The sequence below is a fragment of the Zophobas morio genome, unplaced genomic scaffold (assembly GCF_036711695.1).
Source record: "Zophobas morio isolate AGI-343-1 ecotype UQ-CSIRO unplaced genomic scaffold, CSIRO_AGI_Zmor_V1 ptg000568l, whole genome shotgun sequence".
In the NCBI taxonomy this organism is placed as follows: Eukaryota; Metazoa; Arthropoda; class Insecta; order Coleoptera; family Tenebrionidae; genus Zophobas; species Zophobas morio.
In genome coordinates, this window is record NW_026972671.1 from 25,376 (window position 1) to 45,176 (window position 19,801).

At 37.4% G+C, this 19,801-nt stretch overlaps 1 protein-coding gene and 3 long non-coding RNA genes across 8 annotated transcripts; 1 reads left to right on the forward strand and 3 right to left on the reverse strand.

Annotated features, from left to right (window-relative positions):
• Window positions 1-2: 2 nt before the first annotated feature.
• Window positions 3-5,459, reverse strand: LOC135121326 (dedicator of cytokinesis protein 10-like). The gene is made up of 38 exons (XM_064045645.1): window positions 5,409-5,459; window positions 5,293-5,354; window positions 5,153-5,231; window positions 5,053-5,096; window positions 4,946-4,997; window positions 4,805-4,864; window positions 4,653-4,712; window positions 4,571-4,603; window positions 4,469-4,523; window positions 4,319-4,404; window positions 4,187-4,265; window positions 4,044-4,128; window positions 3,905-3,989; window positions 3,774-3,845; window positions 3,623-3,717; window positions 3,459-3,566; window positions 3,325-3,400; window positions 3,181-3,272; window positions 3,056-3,127; window positions 2,909-2,998; window positions 2,736-2,854; window positions 2,586-2,652; window positions 2,469-2,532; window positions 2,291-2,361; window positions 2,069-2,233; window positions 1,904-2,012; window positions 1,726-1,842; window positions 1,562-1,667; window positions 1,425-1,497; window positions 1,287-1,369; window positions 1,063-1,231; window positions 928-1,002; window positions 825-870; window positions 683-767; window positions 544-629; window positions 324-484; window positions 200-274; window positions 3-146 (listed from the first exon to the last, which is right to left on the reverse strand). Exons 3-38 carry the CDS (start codon window positions 5,223-5,225, stop codon window positions 3-5), a joined length of 3,132 nt encoding a protein of 1,043 aa, XP_063901715.1. The 5' UTR covers window positions 5,226-5,231; window positions 5,293-5,354; window positions 5,409-5,459.
• A 3,409-nt stretch (window positions 5,460-8,868) lies between these two features.
• On the forward strand, window positions 8,869-11,103 carry LOC135121345 (uncharacterized). Of its 4 annotated transcripts, none has more exons than XR_010278932.1 (5): window positions 8,869-9,051; window positions 9,099-9,228; window positions 9,276-9,681; window positions 9,741-10,622; window positions 10,693-11,103. It is a non-coding gene; the product is annotated as an uncharacterized LOC135121345 (long non-coding RNA). The 4 variants fall into 4 exon arrangements; XR_010278930.1 differs by having other exon boundaries at window positions 9,276-9,440; window positions 9,504-10,622; XR_010278929.1 differs by having other exon boundaries at window positions 9,276-10,622.
• Window positions 11,104-12,016: 913 nt separating this feature from the next.
• Window positions 12,017-12,744, reverse strand: LOC135121371 (uncharacterized). 2 transcript variants are annotated; one of them, XR_010278950.1, is made up of 3 exons: window positions 12,714-12,744; window positions 12,401-12,491; window positions 12,017-12,346 (listed from the first exon to the last, which is right to left on the reverse strand). It is a non-coding gene; the product is annotated as an uncharacterized LOC135121371 (long non-coding RNA). The 2 variants fall into 2 exon arrangements; XR_010278949.1 differs by having other exon boundaries at window positions 12,652-12,733.
• Window positions 12,745-16,081: 3,337 nt separating this feature from the next.
• LOC135121363 (uncharacterized) lies at window positions 16,082-17,536 on the reverse strand. The gene is made up of 4 exons (XR_010278943.1): window positions 17,462-17,536; window positions 17,207-17,274; window positions 16,730-16,808; window positions 16,082-16,270 (listed from the first exon to the last, which is right to left on the reverse strand). It is a non-coding gene; the product is annotated as an uncharacterized LOC135121363 (long non-coding RNA).
• Window positions 17,537-19,801: the final 2,265 nt, after the last annotated feature.

A 19,801-nucleotide genomic window follows, 5' to 3' on the forward strand; every position in this document is an offset into this window, starting at 1 on the left:
AACTACAGAAAGCACATTATAATACTAATAGATATATTAGGGCGACACTTTTCATAGGTCTCCGAAAGCGTGACTTTGGCAAGCTCGGCAGAAACCTTCTTTTTATCAGAACCTTCCTTCTTTAAAAGTGAAAAGACAACAGCGTCCTACATAAAAACAAATAATAGGATGCGTGGTCCCACAATGAAAGAAGTAACACCTTTCCGGAATAGTTAAAGTGGTAAACACATGCCTCCAGGACGGAAGCGAGCGCCTCCTTCCGTATAACACTCTCCTGTGTGTGAGAGTATATTCACAGCATCCTCTAAACAGACAAAGAAGACCTCCTGAAGCCAAGCGACGATAAAGTCCTTCTCCAAGTAGCAAAGCAAAGAGAGAAACAGAAGACAAAGGTCTCGCGATTCTTTCAAGTCCAAAAGATCGGACAGGCAAGGAAGAGTTTCAGTGCTGGCAAACTTTAAAGTAGAACCCACATCAGGAGCTCCTAAAGTTATTTACAAGAGGAAAACTTGTACAAAAAAAGAAAATGAGGACGGAATATACCTGCGCTGGAAGTGTGTAACAACTTTGCAGAATTATCCAAAACAAAAGGAACAAGAGGGAAATGCAAGCAAGCAATTCTGTGCTTTCTATGCAGAACCGTATTATATATACCAGAGATAAGAGCTGTATGAAAAGGTACAGCTTCATGTTCGCGTGACGCTCGTCAAAAAATACTTTGCGAAAAAGAGCTTTAATAACTTGTAAGAACATCAAAAAGGGGCGGCCTGCAGAATTCAAAAGGGAGCGATCTATCTTATTATTGGTAACAGAGATGAGCGTACTCCGTTTAGGTCTGTCCAGCACGTGTTCGGAGAGGTGCTTAGGCAGCTGTACAGAATGAGATGGAGATGAGGCCCACAGAAGCAGCGATGGCGTAAGAGGAACCTCGCTCATCAGCAACGAGAGAAGGCCGTGGCGCTCCAGGAACAGAGGATTGGTGACGGTCAGTTCAGAGGTTTTCTGGATAAAAGAAAAGATAAGTTCAACTGGTCCGCCAGTAGTCTTCGCCACAGCGATTACAATAGTTGTTGGGAGCGGAAGGCACATGGGCAAGTAGTGCTCGTACATAAGCACGACATGCATAAAAGAAGTCTTATTTTCAAGAAGGGACGGATGCTGATCAGCCGACAGAATGGCCACGTGTTGCTGAATAAGATCAAAGACCACCGTGCGGTCCATATACGAGAGACTGCCAACAAGCGCGTGAGAGGCCACTGAGCACCAATAGAGCTGGTGCGAAAGACCAGTTCCGCAGGAAGAAGGCGAGGTTGCGATTCAGGCTTTGCCCGAGAAGGTAATGCGAGTCCGACATAACGACGTGGTAAACCTTTGCGGATTGGATATAATAATGAGACTGTCTTTACAAAAAATATAGGAAATACTTTTTTACTGAATAAGGAAATAAGAGCCTCGAAATTGGCGGTCACATGGTTGGTAAAGCGGCCTTTGCGAGGTCTGCAGGACAGCAAAGGGGGTAAGAAATGTGTGGAGGCCGGATAAGAAAACTCGTTGCCCGTACCCCGTAAACAGGTTCTTTTCTTCTAAGTACAAGATGGCGCTCTTTTCGATAAGTTCAAATAAGAACCACGAGTGTCTGAGAGTAAGATTTTCGGCCTCCTGGCTCCCTAAAAAGAAAAACTCGGAGTGGCCTAACCAAGTCGAGCAGATAAACATATACGCCACCGGAAGACAGAAAATCTCGCCAAATGGTAATGAGCCTCTCGAAAAGATATGAATTTTCGCCAGAAAAATTAGAAAATCCGTATTTAACGAAGTTGTCGAGACATTTGCTACGACCCCCTACGAAGGCAACATGTGATTAATGCCTTCAACAGACAAGCACAAGAAGAAAGAACAGAACCGGACTCGTTAACTATGTTCAGCACGTTCAGAAACGCAGTGGTGGCGCCCTGCGGGAGTGTCTCGTGGTCACTGCAGCTAATGATACTAAGCAGCTTCTTTAGGAGAACCTACAAACGCCAATGACAGTAAAATATAAGAAGCACAAAATACTAGAAAGGCTCACCAGGAGAAAGCGGCTCAATTGGTTTTTCGGGACATACTGCAAACCGTACAGATGCTCCAAATTTGGGGCCGCGTCAAGGGGACCTTCTTTTCTCACTAAACTACGAGATTTAATGCTACCGTCGCTTTGGAAAACCGTCAACAAAGTCGAATTCTGCACGTGAAGCTGGTCGGAAAATAATACTCTATTAATTTCTCAACAAAGAGGTCAAGAAACACTCACGGTGGTATAAGCCCGGAAGGTTAATGAAAAAAGAGGACGACCGTCACCCAACCAGGCGATTGGAGAAGATGCTAAAATTTGAGAAGTTGATTAAGTCTTAAAAGTCAATGCCAAACGTGTCATGCACATCCGCTAAATGTCACAGCCTACTAACTTTCAAAGACGAAGAATAACATGCCTTGATTGGTCAACTGGCCGAGGGGGCAATAGCGCAGGTATTGGTCGGGAAGTTCTAAGGCCACCTGTTCAGCAAGAATTATAATGACCCATGAGGGAGTACTCAGTAGAGTACTACCGGTAGGCTGTAAGCACCATCCTCGATTAAACAGTGCTGATTGGTTACTAGAGGCAAGACCGAAAATCTTCATGTGAGTGGGAAATATGAAAAAGGGGAAAAACAAGCGTATGTGGGTAACGTGTCGCCAAAAAATATAAGCAAAGTGACCCGATAAGCTCAAGAGGGTCGGCATCATGCCTTTTGGATGATTTGATATGCACGTGGTAGATGGTAACTTTGATGTGCAGGCGGGGAGCAAGCGCTAGAGGCAGACAAACTTTTATCTCCTGCACGCAAAGGAGATTCCGCGAAGAGACTCAAAAGTCACTAAAGATGGAAACATCGTGGTAGCTGGGAAAGCGGTTGTGGTAGGTTACGGTCGAGAAAACGTGCTTAACAAGCGCGCGGCCTTGCATAGTCCCGTAGATTAACTGCCGTGCACGGACGGGAAAAGCGTTGCATAAGAAGAAAAAGAAGAACAAACCAACCGAAAGAGGAACGGCAGTAGAGGAGTCGCTATCAAAAACTTCAAACTTTAGTACGAGATTTCTAAAATTTTTCTTAAAAAAAGAACAGTCGCAGGAACAAAAACAAGAAAAGTATGAGGGCGTACAAAGAGAATCACGCTCTCGAAGTCGAGGTTCTGCGGGTAGACATAGCAGCAGTTCATTAACTCCATGCCGGCTTTGGGATCCGAGGTAAAGTCTATCACTCAATGCGTATAGCCACACGAAGTCATGCAGGGCAGCCTGATCACCTTGAATAATCCGCACAACGCCAGCGCGCCCACTTGAGGGGGACAAGGGCCGCATCATGGGATCAACACAATTAGGCTAGCCAATAAAAACTCGTTTAATAGTGCATGTAATCCACGAGAACCACGAGAAGTACCACGTTGTCGCCCTCTTCCAATCGAATGATGGTCAGCTTCAACGTGCCTGGTAGAATCTTGTGCTTTTTTAAAGACCCCATCCTCTTAGCTGACTCCTCCGATATGAGCTTCAGTAGAACAGCAATATTAGTAGAGGAAATCCAAGTGGCTGCCTGGGCGAGACCTTGTAGATGTCCTTTTCTTCGAAGTTGGAGGACGGATCTTGCCTATAAAGCGTATTGACAGCATATATGGCCTCCCCGCGATGGCTGTTGAGGTCTGAATAGGAAAGTGAGCCGCCATGGAGTAAGTGCGGAAATTGAGCCTGCGAGTACCTGAAAGGGGCAGGAAGCACCAAAAAAACGGCTGCCACAACACGCCCACCCGCGAAATTGTAGCCTCCACGACTGCAGGAACATAAACAATACATATGCAGTTACGGAATATAAGCACATCAGAAATACACCAGAAATATGCTTAGCGATGGCCTTCGCGTTTTCGCTATCGCGGGAGTAGGGATCGTACACATTTCCTATAGAGGCCCTGTAGGCCTGGACATTTTCAGAGGTCAGCAAAGTAACGAAAAAGGGAAAAAATAAGTTCACCTTTACTATAAGATACTTGCTTGCACCAGCGGTATAAGTGAAGATTGCGGAGGTCGCCTTGGTGGCGGCATCCACCGTTCCGTGCCTAAAAAATTAAAGCAGAGCATTTAAAATTTACAGCTGTATATAAAAAAGAAGCTAACTGGTTTCTGGTTAATAAAGCAGCAAGAGCGTCCGTGTTCACGTTTGGGTAAAAAGATTCGCTAATTTTACTTCGCCCATCTTTGTTCTGCAGTGTTTCAAAGGGAAGACAATACTCAAGAAGCGAGAGAGACCGAGATCATGAAGAGCCACAGAAACGTGCAGAGGCTCAATATCGCACTTCGGAAGCAACTCAACGCCCAATATTTCGACTCTGATTCTAAAGTTACACGTTTTTTTACCAGTAGAGTCCCACTAGGTTATATAATTGATAGCATGGGTACCGCTTCTGATTCTTCGGGGATGAAAACGCAAGACAAAAGTTTCCGCAACGCCGCTCTTACATAAAATTAATAAAAGAACATGAAGAAAAATAAAATACACACCCAACTCTTCGGCTTGGTTCCGATGCGTTTTGTCTTAGGAAAGTCGTTAAAAATTAGGGGAAAGAAGGAAGAACTCAAGTACCAAAAGTTTGAGTCTCGCTAATCAGGAGATTGAATAAGGAGAAAACTTCGTATCTGGTAACTTAAAAAAATATAATAAACTTTTTACTAAAAACTGCTATAAAAAATAAGCAGAAAAAAAACTATAAAGTTTAAATAAGTAAATTAAATAACCAGTACGAGGAATTTTGTAGTTTTCTACATTTGTGAGACTTTTGCTAATAACATTAGGATCTACAATGCATGATAGAACCAAAGCAAAAATAAATAAATAAAAAAGATGAAAGCCTTTTACACACTATCGTATAAAACCACCGGTAAAAAATTTATTATCCGCACTAAGTATTTCCAGAGAAGTTTTCGGTTCCTATTAGTAGTTAATATAAAGTTAAAATTTACAAAGTAAAGTAGCATAAAAAGACCATATCGACTTCATAAATTGCCTTTCGAACTTGGCTGTCTGTAACTTTAGAGTTGATGGGATTAATAAATAAAGAGGTGAAATAAAGAAGACCAGCAAACCAGGATTCCTGCTTTCCAAAGAATAGTTGGAGTAATTAAACTTCACGATGCAATAGTCTCTTAGTTGCTCCATAAATATCTTTATGATGGGTGAAAATAATTTATAATAACCACTTGTAAAGTTGGTATAACAATGCCACCTGTTTTATATATTCTGGAGTTTCTCCACCTGGCAACTTGGGCTTTTCAATTGTACTGAATTCTATTTATTTTCATGCATAATGGCAACTGCTATTTACATATATAAAGACTAAACCCTTCTTTTCGCGAACTACAGAAATATCTTTAAGTGGAAAAGTTAAAACATCCTAAATCAAAAAAATTAGTAGGTGTTATAGATAAGTCAAGCTCAGCTTACATAAAACTCATCATTCCTTAGCTTTGCCTGCACTACCTCGTAAAGTCTTTCAAAATTTATATTTAATTTAACTAACTTTGAAAATTCAATATTTCTTTTAGGAATGGGGGCCTTTTTTATCGAAGAGAGTAAATTACTCTAATAAAAAAGGATGATACAAAAAATAAAGCCGACTTGTTGACCAAGCTCTACACTGGGGCTAATAGAATTCTTCGGAACAGGGATTATGTTGCTGGTTCCAGAAACTTTACGGAAACTCTAAGCACATTTATTAAGTGATTAGGAGCTAAAAAGATTGTGTACACGATTATAATTAACAAATAGGTCATATTGTATGTTAAGGGTTGGTTTCTTCTTTTCTTTTGTTTTTCCAAATATTTTAGCGCTGCTCTTCCGAGAATTGCTCATAATAAATAAGGGTCCTTAGAAAATTATTTGCTTGAGAGGTAGCTCACTATGAAAAGTCATAAGCAAACTAAAGACATTCAAAGGATTAAAGAAAACCCCCTCGTGCCTTATTTTTAAAATAGTAACCAAAACCGCAACCGAGCGAACGATTTACTTTGGTAACACCTCAACTTTGCGTTTAGTCAGTCGTATGTAAAGAGGGAAAAATATATATTCAGTACTTAATGGTCTTCCCTGTGCTCGATCGATTAGCGTTGGAACACTCGAGCCCTCAAAAGTCTAGTCGCCTCTGCCGGGGGCGTGTAGCGGTTCTTTTTCTTTGCAGTTATACCGTTGAGAGCGTGGGCCTGGGCACCTCAACTGCTTAGTATTTGCGAAAAATAATTAACCCCTACTAACATAGCGCTTTACTTAAAGTATACTTACATATATCTGAAAACTTAAACTACCTAAATATATAACTACTTACTATTTATTACCTCTCTTACATATATATTTTATATTTTAAATTTATTATTTTCTTTATCTTTGCCTAATTTCTTTTTCTTTAAAAAATATATTTATCTTTATATTAATTGGGTCTTATCTATAAATAAGGGCTTCTTGTATTAATTGCTAACTTATTAGCTGTATTGAAAAACTTAAAAGAAAAAAAGAGTTAAATTCTACAATGCAAAAATTTTTGCTTTTACTAAACCACCTAGGATAAAAATAAGGCTAAAAGGGGAAAGGTGCCTCCTGATAGTATAACTAACAATAATAATGTATATTCAGCCTTAAAATTTTTAATCATCAAATTGCTTTTGAGGTTATACTAGAAGATAGCGAGCTAATACTAATAATAGTAGTAGTAGTAGCACTGATCTTGTGACCAATGGTTCCCATAATAGCGTCATTAATAATAGTATAACTTTTAACAACCACAGTAATAGTAAAAATATTACACGTAAGAATAATAGTAATTAGTATAATTATAATAAAAATGGTAATAGCCTCCTATAAGGATAATAACAACTTGAAAGTCATTAGAGACTCAGAGAAACTCTCAAGTGCTTCACGCGACACCGTTGACGTGGAGCTGGACAGCGCTTTTGACAGTGCCCCCATAACGATCTAACGAGTAAGGATCAATGCTGTTGCTCTGAACCTCTTTTATAAATCTGAGAATAATTCTTAATATTTCAGTCTTTGAAATATGAGTATATAATTAACTAAAAAGTTATAAATATGTTTACGAAACCCTTAAAATAAAATTGGACCTCTAGGCTTCTCTTCTGCTGTGGTAAGCTTCCTGCGAACTCGTAATAATTAAAACATACCCATTATTCTTTGTGAAAAGCAAAAGTGGCCCCTTTTCGTACAAATTGTGCAGCTATCCCGAGGCCATAAAATACGCGTCTTGGAGTTAAAATATTATCAGGCCGGAGGATATTCCGCTATCACAGCGATAAAGTGCAATCAACAACTACATCATTCTAATATAAACCTGAAGAGAAGCCATATTCAAATTTGTTATCCTTGAAAGTTTTAGTAAACCCGACATTTTCACCGACGAGAAGGACCGGCGCGCGCAAGGCATCTCCGAGTGTCACTTATGCACACGGAAGGAAGAAACGTCCATTAGTGCTAATGGATATACCCAGAACCAAACGACTAAAGCTATCAGAAATAAAGGCTAATTCTCATCTACAAATTAAGAAGGGAAGAACTTTGGTCGCGCATGCTTCTGTGCTAGGGCACCTCAGTGCTTCAAATGCGGCCATTTGACAACATAGTTTTTTGAAACACGAAACTCGCCTGCTCGATGTGCCAATTCTGGCGAGACTCATACACCTACCGGGGCTGTGAATGTTATACACGGAAACCTTTAACAGCCGACCACTCTTCGCGACCACCACATCCAATGTCTGCTCCAGATGCTACCTTTACCCTAACTATACCCTGCCTGCCTAAGAGTGAGGCTGTACCAAGCGTACCCTACAACTAATCTTACTCTGATAATGCAGACTCAGTTACTCGACAACACAAGTTGTAGGAGTTAATGCAACGCTAAAGAATAGATATTTATTTCGTCAGCGAAACCAACTCTCTCCAAATGTAACTTTGCGACATATCGCCGGGATCTGTTGTACACCAGTGGAGGAGTAGCTATACTAATCGAAAGAAGCATCCAACACAATATAATAGCATTTTGGAGGCAGTTGTTATTACCCTTAACCTGGCTAGACCGGAGGCCCATGATTGTGATTGCAATCTATAAACCACCAAGCCAACCACTCTTAACTCTCTCCCGGCCATTCTATGCGGGATTTTAACTGTAAATATCCTGCGTCGAACTGCCAGGTTGTAAACCGATGCAACTACACCCCTGAGGTTAACGCTGAGGAACGCCGGTTGATGGTCTTAGAACAGTTGCTACACAAATGGCGAGGAAGACGGACATAGTGGACGAGCTGAATATCTCCGCGTTAAAGGGTATATGCCCCTTAACGGCTTTTGAGGCGCTGAGTAAGTCGTCGTCGGATCATTTGCCTAACCTGATCGAATTAGGCAACGAAAAGGAAGCAATAAAGACATTACAATCCGACACGAACTGAAACAAATCCACCGAACTGCTCGAGAAGGCGATTCTCACCGTTTTCAACACCACTCGAAACTCTTGCTAAACAAAACAGTGCTGTGGTCGAATTCGAACTCGCGGTGACAAAAGCTCATAGCACAGCAACGACGGCAGGCGAAGTTGTGTACCGCCCTGAGCGCCTAGGCATTAATATGCGAGCGTTGGTACTCATCCGAGTAGTCATGTTAAACCGCCATTACCGGCACGTGATGGCGCAAACAAGCTACCAATGGGATAACAAATTAAATGAAGCATTGGAAGCTGGTGACATCGGTCGCGCCTCCTTTTAAAAATTTGTTAAGAGAGTTAGAAATCGCGGGCATTCGACTGGGGCACCACTTCGAAGCGGCGCTGCCGTAGCCGAAAGTGATGAAGGCAAAGCAAAACTTTTTGCTGATCTAGCTGACCAGTGTTCGCCGTCTGCTTCCCTTGCGCCTAATCTTATTTCGACTGTTAAAGTTGTTTACCACATATGAGATTAAATAAATTAACAAAGTGCTACCGAAGAGAAAGGTCCCCTTCCTTAACGGCATCACTTATCTGTTCTTAAAAACTGCCAGAGGCTGCGATGAGTCATCTGTGCTGCCTCCTTAACTAGGTATTGACCTTCGGGCTATTTTCCCGGGCGATGGAAAGTGGCGATAGTCGAGATGTTACCAAATCGAGATGTCATCAAAAACATCGCAACAGGTAGTAATTACTTTATTTTTTGAATTGTTTATTAATAAATTAGTAAGATGGGCTTCACATTGAAAGAATAGCTAAAAATCCGTGATCAATTCTTTAACTGGAAGATAGAGAATGAGTTGTTTTTAATAGAGAGGAAGTTCGGTCCTCTACAAAAGTTCTTTAACTGAACGCGAAGAAGGAAAAAGCGATCGCTCGGGACGCCACACTCTCAAGTATTGACCCAAGCCTCTTTTTAATTGTTAGAATATAAAAGGCTAATTGGTCGGACGGAACAGAAGTATGGAGTCACCACGAAAGTCGATGAGGTTAAATTACTTCGGGATGAATTAGAAAATAAGGAAAATCCCAAATTATCAGTAATCAACTTGACTTTAGAAAGAAAATTACAGGAAGTAAAATTTAAAGACTGGCGAAGTTGCCACAGTTTTAGGAGATAGAATAATTGGTTTGGCTGTAAGGATAATTGCACATTCCAATACCGTTTTGATAACAGAAGATATAAAATTCGGCAGATACGTCAATGCCTTTACGAATGATGGCAAACGGAGTTTGTTTAAATGCAAGTGCCCATGCTAAAGGAAATTTTAAAAGAGATGGCTTATAGAACCGTCACTTTACCAGCGGAGTCCTGGCAAAACCCCATCCTCAATGTTGACGATTCCCATGAAGCTTTGAAGTCGATGATAAAGGTTAACCGAGAAGCCAAAAGGAATAATTATTATAAAAAAGGAATAGCTCTGATGATGATTTTCATAGGGAACCCGCGCGCTCTGGTAATTTTTATACTCGGAAACAAGCTCGCACATAATACAGGAAATATGGTCCTCCTGAAGCTTTCTATTGTCATATTATTACAGTATGTCGTTTTTGCAGGAAGATTGGGCATCTTGAAAGTCGATGCAAAGCAAAATTTATTGGAAATTTATTATAAATTCGCTTTTAATGCTTTCACTCACCGTCATTCTACTTATCCTTATATACTTAACAGGGATATACTCGATTCTAGCCCCAGTTGCCCATCATTAAACTTGCAAATCTGGTTAAAAATATCCGGCTTATTGCCGAGTCAGTACAAGGCCTTTTAGAAACTGTCAAGGTCCTGAAGAAGGCGTATACAATAATAGCAGGGCTTTATTTAACCCATCATGCGACTATAATTTAACAAGCGTCGGTAAAAAATGTGGCAAAAAGAAAGCAGTACTTTTCAATAACATGGCAATAATGCGGAATGACGTTGAAGAACGAACTAATTTTTATCCACTCTGAGCAATGGAAGATAGCCCAAAGAGCCTGCAATGGTTGATTACTGAAATCTTACATCGTCTGCTTTGTTAGATCGAAACTTGTAATGGCTTGAAATAATGGGTCTCTTTGGGACCACTAGTCTTACGAAGGTTATTAATGTAATGACTTTTGAATGTAAGAATATATAAGAAAATTATCCTGTTATTATATGTAACGAAGACAATATAAGAAATGAAAACGTTCAAAGGAAACTTAGTAAAATTATTCTTCCTTTAGTTTATTTAAAGAAAGTATATTTGATTTACACGGAACTTACCCGTTATCACTGGACGGAAATTAAATGGGTTACTACCGTTTTTATTAAACGAACAAGGTACGTATGAATAGTATTTACGAGCTACAAATCCGCTGTTTCAGTTGTTGTAGCAAACTTTTTAGATACTGGGTAATAGGTAATTTATGAGGAAAATTCACTTGGACAATGGTACGGCAAGTAATCTTTCAAGTTAAGTGCGGAAAACTTTTATATAACAGCGCCAAAAGAATTCTTCAGGCCCATCTCGAGATCCCTGTGGAAATTGTTATTGAATTTATAGTACAGCTACGAAATAAACTGGTTAAAAGAATAAATTTTAGGGAAATTCTATTAAAGTTTGTACCAACAAAAAATGTTGTAACTCACTTTAATGATAAGTTAGTGATAGCTGTAACGAAAGGTTCGAAGAAAGCAACTCCTCCCAAAGTAGTGATAAAGAAGTGAGAACAGGACCTGAACCAATAATATGCAGACCCACTCCAAGCCCCAAACTTTACACTAATAACCCGTACATGCGTGCACTTGGTTAGCAAGTTAAGGTAGAATTTAGAACACCGGAAAATTGTTATGGTTCAATGGTACATGTTCGAAAGTTAAAAGAAACAAATATAAGTAACCTTTGATGACGGGTAATAACTAATAATATTAGAGATATCGAATTCAAACCTCTAACTTTAACGGTAATCGAGGGGTCTGTACCAAATAACGCAAAGGAAACCTTATAAGATGAAATATGGCGTGCTCGAAGAATTGTGAGCTCTTGAGAGTACGGAAACCTGTTTGGAAGATACTCTATGGCATTCTTAAAAAAATTAAGGAAGACGGCATTTATAGATCTCGGCTCTGTTTTAGAAGTTTTTCTTAAGTTCACGGCATTGATATATGACTTTATGAGCACCGTAATCTTTAGAAGAAAAAAAAAACGCCTCATTTACTTCTAGTACTTGCTCATCAGTTTGCTTTAAAACAACTACAATTTTATTTAAAATTGCTAACTTACCGCCGACTTGGGTAAATACGTTGGTATAATACCTATTAAATTTGAACTAATTTACAAAGGCCAAACTTACTATAAGTGTCTATCCCTTAATATATGGAACTAAACAAGCGGGATAATTTGAGTTGAGTTAATTAAATATAAACTTAAAGGAATGGGTTTTAACCAATTTAAGATTGAGCCATGCGTTTTTTACAGTAATGAAAGCGCTATCCACTGCATCTTAATTACATATGATCATGGCTTCAAAGACACCAGTATTACTTTTATTAATAGGAAATCTTCCAAGGAAGGGTCATAAGAAAACTTATTTGCTGTTCCAATTAAAGAAATAGGGACCAAATTATAAATAAATTAGAATTTCATGATAATGAACGTCTTACACGAATTTAAAAAGACCACCGTCAAGTTCCGCGATGTGTCCTATAAGTAGGTACCCCTTGAAAACTTCTATTTCACTACACAACTGTTTTGATAACGAATTAATAGGATCCCTGCAATATCTCGCAAGCGGCATTAGGCCAGATATTGCGACCTCTGTAAATAAGCTGGTACAACACCTTAAGGTTTATGGAAACCAACATCAGATAGCAGCCAAGCAAGTTATTAGATACCTTTTTTCTTCTTGGTGTTCACCACGTCTTTGTTGTTTTAGTTCTGCTTGGTCTAGAGGATCAGCGATTAGGTTGAGGTAATAGTTACAATCTAGAGGGTATTTTGGTCGAAGTTAAAAAAATAATTTAGTAGTCTAAAGGACAACTAAGTAAACATTAATTTAACTAGCTTTACTAGATATTTATAATAGATTAAAAAAGTTTATTTAAACAGATTAAGAGTCCAATGCTTTATCTTTGCCACCACGTACTTCACGTGCTGATTGTTTCGTCAGTTAAGTTTACGTTAATATGGAGGTCTCAATTTTAATACCTGCTAGGAAGCTCCTCGAGATAAAGCTGCTGGTGCTAGAATGGTAAAATGGATAATATTGATGGCGAATATATCATCGTATCAGCGGACCTTAAGGACTATCCACCCAATAGCGTTAATTGATAGATCTATCTCCCTCGTAAAGAGTGCGCATAGCAAGGCGAGGAGAGTCATGCTGAATCCCCGTTGCGATATGGCAAGGATCCCCACTTAAACGCTTAAGACCAGACCATTTTTTTACGATTTGCGTGAGATTGACAGTGTGTAGCTTGCTCAAGACAAAGTCGAACTCGGTCAGAAGTCTTCTCAATGTTTAGAAAGACAGTACTAGTGGTCACCCTTTTTCATTGTTGTTTCAATGACTACCAGATAGCACGTTTAGTGGTGACTACGCTTAAACTTCGTTTAGCGTACTATATCATTCGTGAGATGGAGCCCCACTAACGGACCTATTATTTGCACGATAAACTAAATATAGATAGTGGTATATATAACCCCTCATAGTTATTATTTATAGCCGCCGCTAGCTTTTATTGTTTACTAGCCTCTTGTGACTGTTATGCCCTCCAGGGGCTTAACTTTTTTCATTAGTTCTGTTTCTCTGTTTTGGGGCATAGTCAGGCATTTTTATTCCCCGCTCTAGTTCCATAATTTTGCTCTTTCCCAATTTTACTTACCTTCTCCCTAATCTTTTCACACCTTTTTCTAGCTATTATATTCGAATCGACTAGGCTATAACAACTAGAGGCGGAAAATTCTACAAAGAATGGAGGTTTTTCTAACTGTGTACAAAGTTATCTTTTTCTGGGGGAGCTGAAGGGGCAGCACTCTATAGACAAAGTTTCTTTAAATAAAAGTTACTTTTATATGTCCCTTTTGTAATAAGGGGTTTAAAGTTATCTTTTGGAGAGCTTTAAGTAAATAACTTTTGGATTTATCGTCTGTGCTTGATAATCAAAGTTTCATGTCCCAGAGACTGTTTTAAAACCCGCTAAGTTTGTGTCAGATCACAATACTAATTTTGTTATAGACAAACTTAGACTATAAGCTCTTCCTTGTCTAATCTGTTACTAATAAGTTTCTTAATATGAGAAGAGAGAATGTGTTTGAATTTTAAAAGTCTAACAAGTTTTAAAGGATGTAATCGTTTATGAATGAAGCTACAGCGTCTTCAAGTAAAGGAACGGAAGAATAGATAAACAGTGACAAAGTTATAGTTATAGTTACAGAGGTTTAATAAAAAAACTGAGCAGGTATTTTTATGTTCCCCTCATGGTTATCCGTAGTATTTTAAGCTACTAAAATACTTATTAAAGTAAATCTAGTTATATGTGAAGAAAACGAATAAAAGCTAAGCTAAAAATGTAACAGAGATCGTGAGGTCAGCTGGAACTATAAGTACTCGGTATGCTTTTTTTTAGTTCTAGGAACTTGCTGAACGGATTGTTGCGTCCGCTGTTATACGAGGAATACCAACAATTTACCAACCTTACAAAACCGAATAACGTAGTTTTTATATACTTCTAATTTCTTCGTTAATTCTTTACCCAGCGTGTAAGTAGTTTTATGTAGGATTAGTACACCGTTTGCTTATCAAAGAAAAGAATACGTGAGACTCGAAGAGTGTTTTGTCTATATCTTAAGTTTTTCTTAATTTCAACCGTATGCCATGGCAAATTAATAATATATATTGGTAAGGATTATTACATATAAGTTTATAGATAATCCATTTAACGACTTAAAAATAAATACTAATGGACTTGGTAATAAAGTAACAGTGGGTCTGATTTTAAGTTTATTGGGATTAGATTATAATAAACCTTTGTTCAAAATGCTTGAGTGTAATTTTGCAAAGAAAAAAATATCCGCATGAGTTAAGCAGAACTATTAACAACTTCTTTAAGGCATGCAACTTTTAAAATGCGTGCGGAAGCAAATTAAAATTTGCACAAATAAGTTCGGCTTCTTTAGACTTGCACCAAAATTCACTTTATATTTGGTATTGTCTTGTAGAAACTCCCAACCCACACTTCTCTGCTAATGATACGGCATCCTTCCGGTTAACGAGAAAAAACGCACAACTACACTTGCCAAATAGCTTCGGCAAGAAGAACCCCGAACGCAAAATAAGTGGTGCGCTACCTTACGCTGCTGGAAAGTACCTGAGCATTACAATGATGACCGACAACTTAAATAGAGCACGTTAAATTCATTGCGGCAAATGTTAACAAAAGTATAGTAAAAAGTATTAAACATAAACACAAATTAATATCTATGTTTATTAAACTATAGAAAGCTTATTACTACTCACAGTAAGACTTTAAGGGTGACGACCCACTAAAATAAAAAGGAAAAAGAATGTTCATTTCCTTTACTTGTCCCTATATCTTCGCCGTTACTACTCGACTGCTTAGCAGATAAAGTTGAGCGTTCAACCCTTCAGTGGTGGAAATGAGCCTTGAACCACTGGTAGTCGCATAAAGGTTATAGCGATAACCTTTAGTCTATTTTGTTTTATGGTACACGGCATAGGTTCAATGTTTAAATAATAGTGTTAAAGAAAGGAGGACTAGGCCAATACCTACAGCATAATAATATTTCGTTAAATGCAAAAGGTAACTACCCGAAACTATTCTGAAAAGTTTGTACAAAAAATTAGCAACCGCAGAGAAAGTGCAGTAGCTGCACCATTGTAAAAGGTTTCAAAAAGTTTGATAGTCGGCTAAACTAGACTTAAGGAGAAAGAGCGGCGGACAAAATTTACAAGTTTACCGAGCGGGAGAGATGAGATATAAGCGATCCAAAGATAAACCAACCGCACTCGTGAGCCACACCCTTACAAACAAACCACCTCAAATTTTTCAATCAATTATTTGTATAGTTACTTTCTAACAATACACCGGTTCTAAAGAAACGGCTTTAAGTACTGGAGTAGATTAAGTACTGGTTTTAATTATATGCCATCTAATAGGATTTTTAAACCCTTTGTAACTGTTACATTCTGAAAGAGCAGGAATCAAGCTTATTCTTATCAAAAACAGACCGCGAAACACATACTCGAATGATTAGCCGGTATCGAGCAAACTAAAGTTATTGCATTTCCTTTCAATGGCATATACCGTTGAGTAGAGCAAAAGCACGTTGAACTAAAGAAAACAATTAAAGTAGACTATCATAACTTTAGTAAACTTGACAAATCCACTCCCGGTAGATTCAGCATGAAACCTACTATTAAAACGAGTATCCCTAATTCGCTTATTCTTGGGTTTTACGCTTAAGTTTTGCCCTTGACCCCAACAGCACTTTTAGTGCTAGACAGATAAAAAATTAAAATGCTAATATACCAGTGGGGCGGCTTTGCAGCTTTTATTTATTCTTAAAATCAGGTTTTAAAAAAAAAGTATTGATAGTGCCTGGTAACGAGTATCCTTACAAGCTTTTTGAGAGTAAACTTTAAAAGGGGATATTTATTGGAAGCATATAGATCACTCCTCAGAGTAAAAATACTTCCGTTGCTCCTGTAAGCTTTGAACATAGTTTCCACGGAAAGAGCACATCTTTATATGTAAGTAATAATTGTTATAGACAACAGATGCGTTGTGAGATAAACAGCAATTAAATTTTTATATAAGGGGCTATAAGCTATTCAATAGCTATAATATATTTCAGAGCAGTTCTACTCTCTTAATGTAATTTTTCTTTAAGGTCGACGATTTCACATTCTTCAGTTTATCCCTATTCCTTATAGATACTATACTTATATATTCAAGCAAATTTTATCACTTCAATGAAACCCCGAACAGTAAAATTCTAAAGTATTTTAATCTCATTCTTTAGAGAAACTCAAAGTAACTAAATAACTTTACTTCATAATAATACAGTGCAAAAGGACTTTCCCACTAACATTTAATAGTAAAGAACAATAAAAGTTATAGTTTTACTTTTACTATTATGCTAGGCGAAGCCAAGCATATAAAAACAATCCAGCTAAAAAAATTTAGAGTAAATAACTTTACCTCGCTGAGCAGTAATAAAACAAGCAGAGCGGCAAAAGGCAATCAGACAGGACTTTATATCTTCTAACCTTTACATCTTCTAAGGTTTAACAAATTATTTTTCTGATTTACAAAGATTCATAAAAATGTTAATCAAGGATGTATAAATCAGACTGCAACTGCTGCTAGTTTTTCGCAGATGCAAGAAGGTTCTTTCTTACTCACTTTTTAAGTATAAAAGCTTTCAGATCTTGCATATTAAAAAGTTGCTTTCATCATTAAAAAAACTATAAAAAGCTCAAAAAAGTTAGTAACATAATATAGTCAAAGCTTGCAGGTTTTTGACGTTACCAGAAGCATAACAAAACTTAAATGAGAAAAAAGGGTAAATAGACAATAACTGCTGCTAATTGTTGAGGAAGCAAAATAGTTTTTACTCGCTTTGTTAAAAAATAGCTTTATTAAGGTTACTTGTAACATATATAAGCAATTACTTACAATATTTTTAAGAAAGTAACAAGACTTAAGCCAGCTGTTCACTACCTCGCTCTCTTCAAGGTTAAAAACTAAAAAAAAGATAGCAATAACATTATTTAAAACCGAGCAAAATAAACTTAGAATAATAGGACGTAAAAATAAAAAAGTGATCAGCAGCCGCGTTGTTTTCACATTAAAAGTAGAAAGTCAAACGGTAATTCCAAAGAAAAACCATCACACCAACATATATATTATTTCCTATACAAAATTAGTTACATATCAGGGGTGAGACAGTGGACGCGGAAAGTAAGCCAGCAGAACGGAAGAGTGGAAGCCAAGGGAGGGATAAGGAACGACAAAACTTAACCGCGAGAATTGCTGTAAGACGGTATTTATACGAGGTTTGATAATTCCGGAAAAAACAGAGGACAGTCGTGGAGTGCGTGAAGTTAAGTCTTTTTTAAAAAGCCCCTCCAGCTCTTTGCCTGCTTGGTCTGCTGATGAAAAATGCTTTGTTTAAGTTTACATAAATGAAACTGATCGATACATTTTTTAACCGATTTTTTTTTTTACAATGGACTAAACTATCCATAATTATCTTTTCCACTTTGCGTTCTAAATTTCTTCTGATCTTAAATTACTTTTAAAATTATTACTATTTGATATTTTATATTTTAAAATAAGATGTGCTTTTACCCCTAAAAACCAATTAATTTTTATACTATAGCAACTTCTTTTTAAAGAAGAATCGAACGTACTTGTTGCCAAGGAAGGGTGTGTTCAGACATCCTACGACGAATTAATATTTTTACTATGAGCGTAAAGTATACTTGATAGTATGTATTAGCAATAAAATGGAACTCTGAGGTTATCGATCGCGCCCAACTCAATAATTTTTGTCATTACAACTTTTTGAATTTTTTTTTTAAGTGATTTTATAACTTAGTGTCAATCTCTATCAATTCATATTAACGCTTTACAATATTATCTTTTCATAGGATTCTTTGTTGGTACCTTTATTACGAAAAGGATAATATAGCAAATTGAACTAACATGAAAAGGTGGGTAAAGAGTTAAAGATAAAGTTTTTAAGTAATAAAAATTCAATTATACAAAATTTTACGAGGTAAAAAGGTGACTGATATGTAAAAGAAAAGTATTAACTGGTCAATTTTTTTTAAGTATTTAGCAAAGGAGGGCTGCTTGACAAACTCAGCGTTAAGGCCTAGGCTTTCTTTAGTAGAGTTTAAGGATTAAACACAAAACGGTAACAAAAATAAAAACTCGAGCAGATCTCTGGCTTATTAGAGAAGATAGGGGAGAAAAAACCGCACTTTACTAATATAAATATAACGCTATTATGCCCACTTTTTCGATATCTAGATACTGCTGATTTGATTATTTTCTCTTACAGTTTTAAGCTGCTGTTCGAAAGTCATAAATTCGTTTCTCAAATATTTAATTACTTCTTAACCCAAATTATCTTTATTCACGAGGGAACACAAATAGGACGGTGTTGAAGGCGATTGATATATTTGCATGTTTTAAGAAAATAACTGCTATGGGCCTAGCATATGCCCTAGGCTTCATTCATTTATGTACTATATTCCTTTTCGATAGCTTTTGATCGAACAACCTATAGTGGGAAAAGAAATCCTTGATTACGGAAAACTTTCTTAGCTGCGCTACCGTCAAGTCCGGGTATTTCCTTCTAATAATAATTTTGTGGCCAGTCGGAAATCATCAGAGGGCATTAGTTATCTAATGCCATTACGAATATTTTTAGATGAATAAATGGAGACGTTTCTTTCACACAATAGAAAAACCAAATGCGGCCAACAATGTTATCCATGAACAATTATAAGTGGAATAATTCCTGTTTCCAGAAAGGTTCTTGTTGTCAATAGGGTTGTATAGCGTTTTCGGTTAAAAATCCGATTGGTTTATAAGTTTTTAATTAAAAATCACTTATCCAAGGCGGAAATTCGTTAAGTACTTCCGTCTAGTGATAGTAGACCAGAAAAGGCAATTAAACAGGCAATAGAAAAAAGTTCAGGTTTGAAAGAGGTTAAAATAGCCTTTTTACTTATTTTCCCTTACAACTTTAAAGGACAGATTTTAGCTTAAAAACTTTCTATAGCTTATCATTCTAGCTAATCTAAGCGATGTAGACTGTGGGTTGAGTAAGAGGAAAAAATAAGAATAAGTATAATTAAAAAAATGGTATTTTAGGCTTAATATGTATATTAAAAAAAAATAGGAAAGCTTAAATAATATAGGATTGTTAAGGGTAATAAGAACCTAATCACTTTTATGCATCTTGACCGGGTTAAAACGGCATATATAGTGACTATAAGGTATTAATGCTGGATAAACGCCGTAAAGTGTTCAAAAAAGGGTCTTACACCTCTTTTAGCGTATGTAATCTCGAAGAGGGGTTGTGTTTTCTTTAAAGCTTTCCTCTTAAATGATTCACAAGCATTTAGATTTATAAGGGGAAATGTATAGTATAGCTCGTTAGCGTTCATCTGTAAGATTTCTTTAAATCGGGGAAAATAAGCAGTATTAGATAAAAGAACTCCATATATTACTGGCCGTCTAATGAGTTTTCGCCCA